The sequence below is a fragment of the Ciconia boyciana genome, chromosome 3, assembly GCF_034638445.1.
Source record: "Ciconia boyciana chromosome 3, ASM3463844v1, whole genome shotgun sequence".
NCBI classification, from domain to species: Eukaryota; Metazoa; Chordata; class Aves; order Ciconiiformes; family Ciconiidae; genus Ciconia; species Ciconia boyciana.
Genome location: NC_132936.1, coordinates 103,428,091 through 103,440,566, shown reverse-complemented (window position 1 = coordinate 103,440,566; position 12,476 = coordinate 103,428,091). Strand labels below are relative to the sequence as shown.

The 12,476-nt window shown below is 40.3% G+C and overlaps 1 protein-coding gene across 2 annotated transcripts in view; it reads right to left on the bottom strand.

Annotated features, from left to right (window-relative positions):
* PPP2R5A (protein phosphatase 2 regulatory subunit B'alpha) overlaps positions 1-12,264 on the bottom strand; it is a 46,215-nt gene extending 33,951 nt beyond the window's left edge. For both annotated transcript variants that reach the window (XM_072856887.1, XM_072856888.1), the window contains exon 1: positions 11,227-12,264. In XM_072856887.1, the coding sequence (XP_072712988.1) occupies positions 11,227-11,377 (151 nt within the window). In that variant the 5' untranslated portion in view covers positions 11,378-12,264. The remainder of the gene's footprint in view (positions 1-11,226) is intronic.
* Positions 12,265-12,476: the final 212 nt, after the last annotated feature.

The following is a 12,476-nucleotide window of genomic DNA, read 5'->3' as shown; positions in this document are numbered from 1 at the left end:
AAGATACGAGTCAACCAAGACACTTTAGACAGTAAGAAAGTACCCTGCTGAAGTGCTTTCATATTAATAGCCCTATTTCCTACTGTCTAATTACAGAAGACAACATGCAGTCAGATACAAAAAGTAATAGAAATTATTCTCTGGGTCCTCAAAAAGTTAAATAGCAAGAATCTAGTAACCAGGTCTGCCACAATTCACCTCATTTCTACCCCACTTTCTCAAAAAGGAGAATTAAAGCACCATTGATTCCTTAAACAAACAAACAAAAAACTCAAACATACCAACCACTGGAACAGGAACACCAAACACCCTGAAGTCATCCTTAACAAGATGTACAACTTGAACAATACAAAGGTTTCCTCAAGAGCACACCGCCAGTTCAGAATCTAACTGAAATTCAGCTACATGCAACAAAAGAAAAAAAATGAAAAAAATACTGTCCAATGACCTGACACAGTTGAATCAATGCTGCTTTTGAAAGTACGAGAAGTTGAGCAATTTGCGTATGGTTAACCATATGCAAGTTTTGTTCAGAGTGATACTATATTTATTACAAAAGGCAAGAAGTTTCACTTCTTACAGAGCTGAAGTGTATGTTTTCAAAAACAATTACGCTACTCCTCTTGTATTTGAAACAAGCTTTCTTCCACCAGTAAGCCAACTATTATGTTCCCCAGTGCATTCATTTATGGTTTTGGCATACACTGCTACTGTATTTGCTGTCTTCATTTAAAAACCACCAAGCAGTTTTAATGACTGATCATGTGCCAGGATGGGCCTATCTTGAATATAACCAGAGGCTCTAAGAGTTTAGCATTCTCTCCTGCATGCAAGACATTAGCACAAATAATGGTTTCACTGGCTTGACAAAGGTGTAATAGCTCATGATTATTAAGCAATAGTGATCTTAAAATAATTTAAAATAGGAACCCCCTTTAAGGAAGGTGCTAAACTTAAGGGTGATAAATCCTGTCACAGAATTAACATGTACAGCCAGGTCATTAAACTGGGAAAGAGGTGAGAGTAATTCATTTCTGGAATGGGAAATTGTTTCTTGGAAGATGTGAATATGGAATAGATGGCAACCTTTAACTTAAAGTTACAAAAGCTGGTACAAAAGCCTGAGAATTAAAACTACTTTCCCAAAACAGAAAAACAACTCCTAAATAGCTTTTGTTATATTGAAATGCGACAAAGATTTTTGTCATGGTAAAACACAGGTGCTTTTAAGAAGCCCTCCTAACAAGAGGGCAAATAAAGGTCAAGGTAAAGTCCTGGGTATATAAACAGGTCCTCTCCTTAAAGTCTAACTCAGATTACATTGTATTAGCCACAAGCTGAAAGCACCCACAGAGAGGCTGGCACACAGCAACTTGTTACTCCTGGTAGCTCACTCATGTGCCAGGAAAATTAACACCAACAAGATCCAAGAGACTCTACAGAAAGGGAAAGAGACAACAGACCAAGTTTCTGAGACTGTCGAATCAAAAAGATCAGAAGGGACAATCGGTATGATGCTGCTTGTTCCTGACACAGGAACTGTTAGTTATACTTCTCCCCAAACACAAGCATTCGCTCTTAGAGAAATACTATTTATTGAAGTGTGTTCAATACAATTTTGGATTTTCATGCGTAATTTTGAAGATGTAAAACAACCCTTCAGGTTGTGACAAGGTATACTCAAGGAACTGTTTCACATCTACCCTGCTAAGAATTAAAAGAATAATAATCTGAACAGCTCTGCTCCCTATTTTATGCCCCCAACAGCTGTAGTACTCTGTACGTAAATTACCAGGGCATAAAGACAGCTGAAAAGCAGGTGACAAAGTTGTGTGCCACACAGACTCAGTAAAAACTTAAGCTCAATAACCATTATACAGTACTGTATTAAAAACATTCTCTATTCATAGGAACATAAACACTTTGCTTGACCAGAAGACCAAAACAAATTGATTTGCACCTTTTAAGCTTGAAAGGACAGAAACTGTATTTACAATTTGAGTAAGTTCCCTTTGTATTAAGTCAACTGCAAAACTCCTGTCTGTCTGAAATTATGGTATTTTATAATTAGTGAGCATTGATAATGAAGTATTATGAACCTTTAAGTGGATCTGGTGTGGGATATTTTATATATATATATATAAAATCTATTAACTTGTATTCTTCCCCAATCATTTCCTTACTTTATCAAACAATAAAATTAATTTTGATTAAGATGCTGAAGTTGCTCCAGTTTGACATCACACTAGAAAATGCAAGTCAACATTACAAACCAAGTTTATTTGTATTTTCCCAGAAACTGAAGAAATAATATCATTTTCACACAGCAAAATTAGCGCTGAGTGCAATATAAAAACACCTTTTATTTGAAACCAAGGGGTAGCTGTTAAACATTACTTCATAGAAGTACAGAAACTCATTTTGCAGTTAATTTAGCTATTTTTTGCACTTTGCTATTTTAAATGTGTGAAGGGGATGTATAGGGGAGTAATTTAATAGGAAATCTGTGCCAGAGGAAACATGCAGTCTAGCTTTTCAAAAGCCCAGGGAAAATCTCCTCTTCCCTTGAATCCCTGTGTAAATCTGAGTGGAAGTTACAGGTACTGGATTAATTCCTTGGATAAATACATATAAGAATTGGCTAAACCAGTGTTTAATTTTCAAAGTTTTCTCAGACAAATAAGATGAGATACTTTATAGTGATAAGTGTTACAGTAGGGAGAAGTAAGATTAAATTAGACTGGAAACACAGGTGAAATCCTGGTTCTGCTGCATTCAATGACTTAACTCCCAATGACCTCAATGGGAATAGATCATCCTGAGCAGATGAATATTTAAGCACTTGCAGGATTCTCTTTACTCACTTAAGCATTTTGCCTCATAAATAAAAGGTTGAACTACTTTTTTCATCAACTTCAACCATACTTTAAACAGTTACACTCAATCAAAAACTGTAAACATCAAGTGGTCAGTAACAAGGGATCCTACACTTAAGCATATTCCCATTTGGCAAAATCTCTTAGCTATTTTGAAACTTAATTTACACCATTCTGATGTACTGAGTTTACTTTGCTCCTGCTTCCTACTCTGAAGGGAAAATACACAGAAATATAAGTTACCAAACCTTGTCCTTCCTGACTGTACTGTGGGACCCAGCCTATGCCTCTCTAGGGGGTTCTGACATATGCATCTTAATTTTTCATCACAAAATAATGACGACTGTTTTCCTACAGAACCCAACAATGCTGAAATGCACAAATTTCACATATATAATTCAAAACCTAAGTGCAAGTCTCATCACTTGTTTCTGTTACATACACGTGGAACCAAAATTTATGCTGCTTAACAGGACTCCAGTCTTACACGTATGCCATATTTTAAGTAAGCACAGAACTTTTAATTAAAAACATCATACATTTTTCAAAAGCTTTACCCAATTACACTAAATTGGAACTTTGTTTTTAAACACCACCCCCGCCCAAATTACTTGGGGAGAAATTAATAAAATAAAAGCTGTGCTTTTATTTTTTAAAAGGACCAACCATCTACAGAAACAAAGTAACCTATTAAATAACTTTTTTTAAGTTACTTGTTTATGCGGTGATGCCCTCTGCTAATTCTCAAATACATCAATAGCAGAAATGAAGCTGTTTCCCCCTTCATATTCAGACAAATTGCTGTGACTTTATTCCTGCACTTCTTCAGACCAGCCTTCCTGGCCCATGCTATATTGTCCTTCTCTAAACTCACTCAACCCACCTCCTCTTTCAGTTCTTCTGAGAAGATCTACTGTGCTGCTTTCACCTCTATTATCCAGAGCTTGTCAACTTTCCAAGTGTGTGATGCTCTCAGATGTAAACTTTTGATCTGTAATTTGACGAAGTAAGCTTGTATAATATACTGAAAGTTTTCCTGTTATGGTAGGGAGTAGCTTTTAAACCCTTGAGAATTGAAGGCATTAAAATCACTTACTACAATTAGAACATCTTCCTTTTGCAGCACTACTCTTGAATATATATGTGCAAATAAAATTTTTGTTGTTACTCACTCCTTCACCTCCCAGCTCCACAGCAAAATTCATACTTCTCTTCTGAAGCCTATCATATCAATGAAGCTGACAAAACCCACCAATTTCACCAAAGCTTTGCTTGGTAAGATAGTGAGAAACAATGGCAAAGAGAAGGAACTTGAGATGAGAATGAGACAGAAATCTTTTCCTAATGGTAGCCGGGCAACACAACAGCACAATTAAAAATAAAAAAAATCAATAGCCTTTTCCTGTCACCATATCCATAGCAGCAATACATGCTATTATGTTAGCAGGCTACAGGTCACCTACAATTCTGATCAGACTGCTGTGTCTTCCCATAGCCTCCATACCCTTAAAATACTAAGGTCTAGTATCCTGCATCTACATTTTACCAGGCTTTCTTAGCTTCACTCCCACCCCCTCAAACATATAGTAGCCAGAAGCAGTACTACTAAACACAATGATTGAAAGTTAATTTCATGCTCTAATCATGGTCACTGCAGTTACCTTCTCCTTATTTTCAAATTCTCAAGTAAAGACCCTCATTGGATGAAACAACTCATCTGCAATCAATTCCTGACGTACAGAACAAAAACCCTAAGCCCACGAAGTTTCAGGAAGATCATGGAAAGTTCAAAAACCATGGCTGCAATGAAAAACTATGAAGAAACTAGAAGAGAGCATAAGAAACATTTCCAGAAAGTTTCACAGCCAACAGGAACATTGAGACTCTAAATACTGAGCTTACTGCAGCTATTGGAGAGGAGCTAGCTTCTGCCTTCTCTTCCCACTTAACTTCTCCAGTCAGCCCACCACTTCCATACTGTCCCCTCACCTGCAACATACTTCTGGGTTCTTGCTTGTAGAAAAATACATTACAAGTTTTCCATATGCTTAGTTGCCATGCCTAGCATTACTACAGACAAGAAAACCAAAGAAGAGCCATGCATAGTAGCCTCACAGAGCATAGTAGATGAGAGTAGCATAGCAGATACTGAAGCATCTATGCAGAATAGCATAGTAGATACTGAATCATCAGTCTTGCTACTGAGCTACAACAGCTACTGAGCATGTCTTAGAATTTGGACCAAATTAGATCAATTTTCATTAAGAACTATGTGCTAAGCTCCAAAGTACAGCAAACATTAAACCTCAAGACAATTTTTTATTTTTAATACTGACAAAATACAATTTATTTTTATTCTAGTCTTAGAAACACTTTGAACTGTTTTTGATGAAACTCAGAAAATTAGCCTGAGGAACGGTTCCAAATAAAACTGTCCATACTTGGCATGGAAAACTTCAGTCCAAACAGTTTAGCAATGCTGTAAGCAACTGAGAATAAGGTCTTGTGAAGGAAAATTGTAGGCGACCTTAACTATGACGAGCTTTGCCTTTAAGTCAAAAAGTATACTACAAAATAGGCATCTTGTAGACAACATACTTCATTGGCCATGAACTCAGCAAAACTTAACAGAAACTAGTTTAGTGACTCTCTGACAAAAATCAATGATTCGGACATTAAAAAGAAGCTGTCACTGTCGGGCCAGTTTCTAGTAGAGCATTTTGCCAAGGGAGTCTTATACAACAGACATTATTTACTACCTATTCATCTAGTTAGACTGTGGTTCCAACCTTCAAAATACACACACTTATGAGACTATAAATATAATTTTATCCTCCTAGATTAAAACAGGAGTCAGGACCACAATAGCAAAGAAGCTGAATGTTACACCCTTCCCAAGGGAAGTGTCTTTTTTCATAAGAATACAACACATATCCCTTCTGTGCTTAAACAGAATATTAATCTGTCCAGAACTGTTTGTATGACACCTTTTCAAAAGCACTGAATGATCAAGATAGACAGATATTTTAAAAAAAAATCTCCAGGTTGACATAATCTTCTTTTGATCAGATAGCCTGGAGCAATAAGTAATTCCATTTGTATTTCGTACAGCAACTAACATTAAATTCAGCACCTGCAAAACTAATACCTGACTAAACTAGAAAGCAACTAATATGGAAAAAGAAATCTGATACTAAGCTGGCACACAGAAGATGTGAAAGATTTAAATAGAAAAGTTCATGTGAAGACTGTCAATAGGCTCTATATTTAGGAGTTGCTCTTGATGGAAGTATATTCTAAGACCAAAAATTCAAGTCTAAGGATAAAAAAGGTCAATTTGTTAAGAATTAAAGACTAAATGTTCCACTCCATAAACCAGGAACAGTTCCTTAATATAGAAAAAATTAAACAGCCCATTTTTCATGGAACTACATTAGAATATTAAAAAAATCTTAAAGCTTCTTTAGCTATTATAGGCTCTCTATTTCTCAAGACTAACTTCACTAAAGAGAAGTTTTCACTACCTTATAGTGCACCCTGCTGAGATTATACATAAGAGTTAAACCTAAACTCCTCACAGAACATCCTCATTCTTCATCTGAAATAAAGATTATCTCTCTCAAGGAAAAACTCGCCCAAGAAGATCGTAGTTGCAAGGGATGTTGAATACAAAAGGAATAGGATGGAGGACTACAGAAGAGGAAATAACAATGAATCATTAAGGATACAAAAAAAGTGCAAATCCAAGAGAGACAACTGTCATTTCACTTACAAAATATTTATTAAGGCTGTAGGAAAAGTAAACCAGTCTAAAATTTTTGAAGGACATTTTCCTTTGGGGAGCAAAGGCAACTTAATGAGAAGATAATTCCTCTCAGCTGTTTTTAACTCCACTTATTTTTGACACTCTGAAGCACACACTATAGGACTCAAAACATTTGAAGTTTAAGGTTGGAACTGACCCTGACAGATTTAATAACATTAAAATTTTACCCATAAGCAAGCTTATTAGGCCTTCCTGTAATGTTTCCACAAAAGTTTAGCTTGAACACAGCACCTGGTTTTCAGTCAAATCCAAGCACTCTCTCAAGGGTTTAAGTAAAGAAAATACTATTGTTAACACCTATTTTAGACCCCATATTTGAATGTTGAAACTACACAGTGGAAGGTGGTCTTAAAAATATCTTATTCCAGTATACTTCACCACTGTAAATCTCAGCCCCACAGAGATTGTTATAACCATCCCTAGCCTATGGTTAAAAAATTTTTTGATCACTTTCCAGTTCTTCTGCTGTAAGGGCCAGGATTTTCTCTGTGAGGAGACAGTTTAATTTGAAAGTGAATACTAAGAATTTCTTTTCATATATTTGTTCTCTGAGCATGATATAGGAAATAAACCTGCGGTGACATGCATCTCCCCAAATGGATATTCACTATTGAGATCACAGAAAGGCATCAGGAAATGTTTATTCATTCCAGCTGCACTTGCCATGTTTGGTACACAGGAAAAAAGGTCTATTTGGTTTACAACATGACAGACCATGTTAACTGTGCTAAATAAAAGCAATGAGTTGTATGCTTTCTATTCATTATTATCCACCTGTAGTTTTACATGCTTCTTCAACCAAAAGTGACAGAAACAAGTATGCATACTTTTACTGTAATGAATCAGATCAAGTTCCAAGGTCAAGTTGTATCTCTCTTTTCAAAAATGAAGGTAACTGCATGTGCTATTGCAGTCTTTTAAAATGACTTGCTATTGAGACAAAATTACCACTTCTTAAGACATTAAAAAAATAACACTTCCTTTACCAGATTTCTTTAAACTCAACACTCTCAGAATTGTCCATGAAGTGATAAAATCCTGCTGTTAGCCAGCACGTTATTTTAGCTGCAGATTTTTCAAAGGATTTCTATTATGTAAACTATAAAGTAACAAAATGAAAAGGAGATGGGGGAAAAAGGCAACTTCAACTTCTAACGGGTTTAACAAGCTTTTTTTTTTTCCTTTTTCTTTTAAATACAGTCACTGGGTCTTCAGTATTTCTTATTCAGCTTTTAAATAATACAGTAAAATGGACACTCTCCTGAATAACACACACATAGGAAACCTGCTAACTTAACCAAAGAACACATTACTAATTTATTTTATGTATCCTGACATCAGTCAGGTTTTGCTGAGCTTTTATCTAAAAATGATAGGTATCACCATACACAAAAATAAGCTGAACGTTAATGACAACACACAATCTTGTTGCCCCTCCTCTCAATCTCACTCCCCCAACAAAACCTCCGAAGTAAGGAGTACCTACTATTTGGGTCTGTTACCTACTAGTTATAGATGTATTTCTTCTTCTAGCAGTGATACAATATGCAGCCAAATTAAGGAATTTTGGTAATACACAACAGCAGTACAATTAACTCCAGAAATATGTCCTTTAAAGATATCTGTCTACAGGCTTTCAAACAACACAACTATGAAAGCGTGTTACACAATCTGATCTGGCCATTCCAGTGGCAAACAAACAACAGTCCCTAGATAAAAGGAAAAAAACCCACAACACTATTTACCCAAGAAGGTACTTTTTAAAGTGGATGGGTAATTTTTATTTTTCTTCTGGAACATCTCTCTTTCCAGTCAAATAGATGCAAGTATTTTAGGCCAGTCTGACAAGCCTACTGGGGGGTTTTAGAATACTGTTTATACTTATTTTAGAATATTTTTTCTTAAAAGTGATGAAACAAGACAGTAACTATAAACAAGATGAAATATTTTACAGCAGCATAACACCAAACTGCTTCTTCATCTACAAAACACTACTTTTATCCCAGTACAGGCTTCAAACACCTCAGATCTAACCATTTATTTGAAGATATCTGGAAAAGCAAAAAGTCTTAATCTAATTTCGTAAGTGTATGCTGAGCACCCTTAGGCATCAGTATAATGACTGTACTTTCCTTTTTCAGCCCCTCCCCGAGAACACTGGCTACTACTCTGTAGATGATACTACACTGGCAGCATCATAACTATTACTGAATTCCATATTAGCTTTAAAGAAGAAAGCAAAGCTTTGTCTTCCCAAGACATATGTGATTAGAACAAGAAGTTTTACAAAACGATACATTTACAGAGAGAGCAAACACTTTCTTTCTAGAAGCTTTTTTGGTTTGGGGGGTAGGAGAGGTTCAAGAGAGGAAGGGAGAGAGGGCGCCTCAAGCAGACGGAGAGAAATCATCCTACGTCCACAGCTACGTTCAGGACAAATTTAACATCACAATCCCAAGGGAGAAAACACTCAGAAGAGTGCTGCCCGACTTTCTGCTAACTGGCTAGTTGGAATACTATAACTCATAAAAGTGTATTTTACCCACAATTTACATTCTGAAACAGGTTTAGAGGGCAAGCCTTTAAATTTAAATCATAAGCTTAAAGAGAGATGTGATTTTCCTTTAAGAATTTAAGGCAATTCAAACTACTATAAAACTCTGCGTAACTGAAGAAATTCCTCCGATAGTTTATGGCCTCAAATTTCCGAACATCTGAGCTGCTGATGCCATACAAAATTTCTCTGTGTTATAAGTAAAAAGCTGTAAAACTGCACTCACAAAACTATAAGACTTAATCATACAGAGTTAAAAATTTAATATTAAAGTCCCAGCTCAGCAAAGAATGTAAACTTGGACATTTTGCTGATTTAAGCTGGAATTACTCCCTGCATAAAGTATGTATGTTTAACTGTTTGCTGGATCAGGACTCAAACTTTCTGAAGTCTGCCACCTATGTGCAATATTTACCAAGTGCTTTTACAAGGTCTCAAGTGTGGTTTTTTAAAAATTATCTCTGAGCAAAATATACTGTCTAAGCAGCATAGGAATAACAGAAACTAAATCTTGATTTCAAACAAATTACTCCGGTTATAAATCCCTCAAATCAAACTAGTGTACCAAGACAGGACACAACTTCACAGAGAAAGGAAAGCACAAAGCAAGCAACAAGAACACCCCTGCTGTTGTTAAAAGTAACACCCAAAGCCGATGCAACAAACATGCTAAAAAACCAAACAAACAACCCTCCCCTTGTTACCCTCCTGCCCAAGCTTATTTGCCTTTAATAACACTTCTGCTAATAGCCAGTTTTATGGTTCATGTACATCTGCCACTCAAGAGTAGGAAAAAATTGTCTTGAAATACTAAAAACATGACTGTAAAAGCCATAAAAATCAAACAGAAAAAGAAATTACTTCGTATCTAGGAACATTTTTAAGTTTGCTATATTTCATTCCGATTTTGGACATTTGCTGCAAATCAGAGATTTTTTTCCACCGTCATATGATGCAGCTTCAAAAACCTTAAGACTTTAACACCAGTGGAACTAAAATTAATGTGCTGGGTCATGTTAAGGTAATATCTCTCCCTTATTTTTCAGGTCCCTGTCAAATACTTTAATAACAAGTTTATATTCTCTGCCTAATAACTATTTTTGTAATTTTTAAAAGAAGAAATATACAGAAATTTATTTTGACGTTCAAAGGTGTGGAAGGTTGCAATTAACTTTCATTTTTGTAATCTAACGAACTGAGTCTTTTCAGATTTTAGGTCCAGTACAAAGGATAATACCTGCACTATCTATTTTAATGTCAGCAATGCCAGCATCTAAAATTTTAATTCACTTGTGAGCGTTCGCATACAGCACTACGCAGGAGAAGGTCTCTGAGGCAACTCCTAATCATTAAAATAAGACAGGCAAAATGTCATTCAAACACTGTCCAGAAGTCATGGGAAGGAACAAATAAGCCAAACGCAAACTCTCTCCGGTAACTCAGGATATTATGCCACCGGCACAGAGTTCCTCTTTGCAAAATCCCCCGTGGGAGGAGCCACCACTCGCTCCTAGATTTTAGTGCTCAATTCTCTGCACTCCTAAACTCAACTTACCGTCTGCATTTTTCGCAAGAAGCCCTCAAAAAGCACACCTGCCCGCCCAACACTTACTCCAAAATCACCCAGAAAAGGGGTGGCGAGTTAGAGGAGTCAGTCCCCGGGGCAGTAAACGAGAACCGACCTGTACGGCACTTGTTTACATGGGCAGAGGAAGCGAGCCCATCCGTGCACAGAATTACTCCTGCAGGGTCCCTACCTAGAAAGCACCGAGAGCGGAGAAGGACACGGCTAAGGGGCAGAGGCTGCGGGGGAAGGGGACAAGTCAGGAGAAGCGGCGACAGGGCAGCGCGGGGCAGGCAAAGCGGTGTCAGAAGAGGCAGCCCCGGGAGGCCGAGGGCACGGGCACCTGTAGCCGGAGGGCTGGGGTGTGCGGGGGGAGGGGGGGGGGGGAAGGACGACAGGCGAGTACCTTTGAGCTGGGGCAGCGGCGAGAGCTCCACCTGGCTGCTCTGGCTGCGGAACTGCGAGGAGCCCTGCGAGCGCTTCTGCCTCTGAGCCTTGCGCACCGATTTCCGTGTGAAGCCATCCACTTTCTCCGCGGCAGAGATGGCCGCCGACATAGCTGGGCGGTGAGGCGGCGCGGGGGGACGTCGCTCTCCAGAAGCATATATTAAAGCGGAGGGAGAAGCGGACGGGCAAAAAAAGGGCTTTAAAAAAAAAAACCAAAACCAAAGCAAAACCAAGTCCTCCCTGCCCTCACGCCCGCCCGCGCGCACCACACCGACGGGAAGAGGGGAGGAGAGCGCTGGCGTCCTAGAGGCGAGCGGGGCTGCGCCGGTGCCGGCGCGGGCTGCTGTCTGCCGGGCGCTGGGGAGGCTCCTGGGTCCGGGCTGCCGCCTGGCTCCTCAGTTCCTGCTTCCCTCGCAGTTTCCTCTCCGCGCGGAGCCGGCTGCCGGGCAGGCGGGGGAGAGCGGCGGCCGGCGGGAGAGCGGAAGGGAGGGAGTACGAAAGGGGAAAACAAACAAACCCAACGACAACTTTGCCCGGCGGGGCGGGCGGGCGCCAAACTTTCCCGCGGCGGGGGAGGGCTGGGCTCCCACTCTCCTCAGGGCAGGCGCGACGCGAGCCGCCGCGGGCCGGGCTCGGCAGCGCCGGTGCCCCGCTCCCGCCTCGTGCGCTCCGCGTCCCCCTCAGCCGGGCTCGCCTGCGCCAGCCCGCGCCGAGCCCGCTGTCATCGGCCGGACTCGCCCCTGGGCCGAGCTCGCCGGGAAAGCAGCTTCCACTCCCCGCTCCCCAGTCGCTCGCTTCCACACGCCCCTTCTCCGCCTTCAACCGCCGCCGAGTGCTCCCCACGCCTCCGCCGTCATCCTGCCCCCTCCTGCTCCGCCGGGGGCCGCCGCGAGTGTCTCCGCCCGCCGCAGCCGGGCCGCCAGAGCCCCGGAGCCGCCGGGCGAGCGGCCGCACAACTTGGAGCGAGTGGAGTTGAGGGGAGGAAGGAGGGGAAAGGGGCGGGGCGGGGGCGACCGCCAAAGGGGCAAGAAGGGGCGAGAGGAGCCACCGTTGCTGGCGGCGCTGGATGATTGACGGCGCGGGACAGCCAATGAAAAGAGAGGATCGTGGAACACCCCCCGCCCCCCGCACAGGGGCTTGGGGAGGACGCTGGAGCTGGGAGGTGCACGGGGGGCGGCGTGATTGACAACAGACTTCTCCAACCGAGAT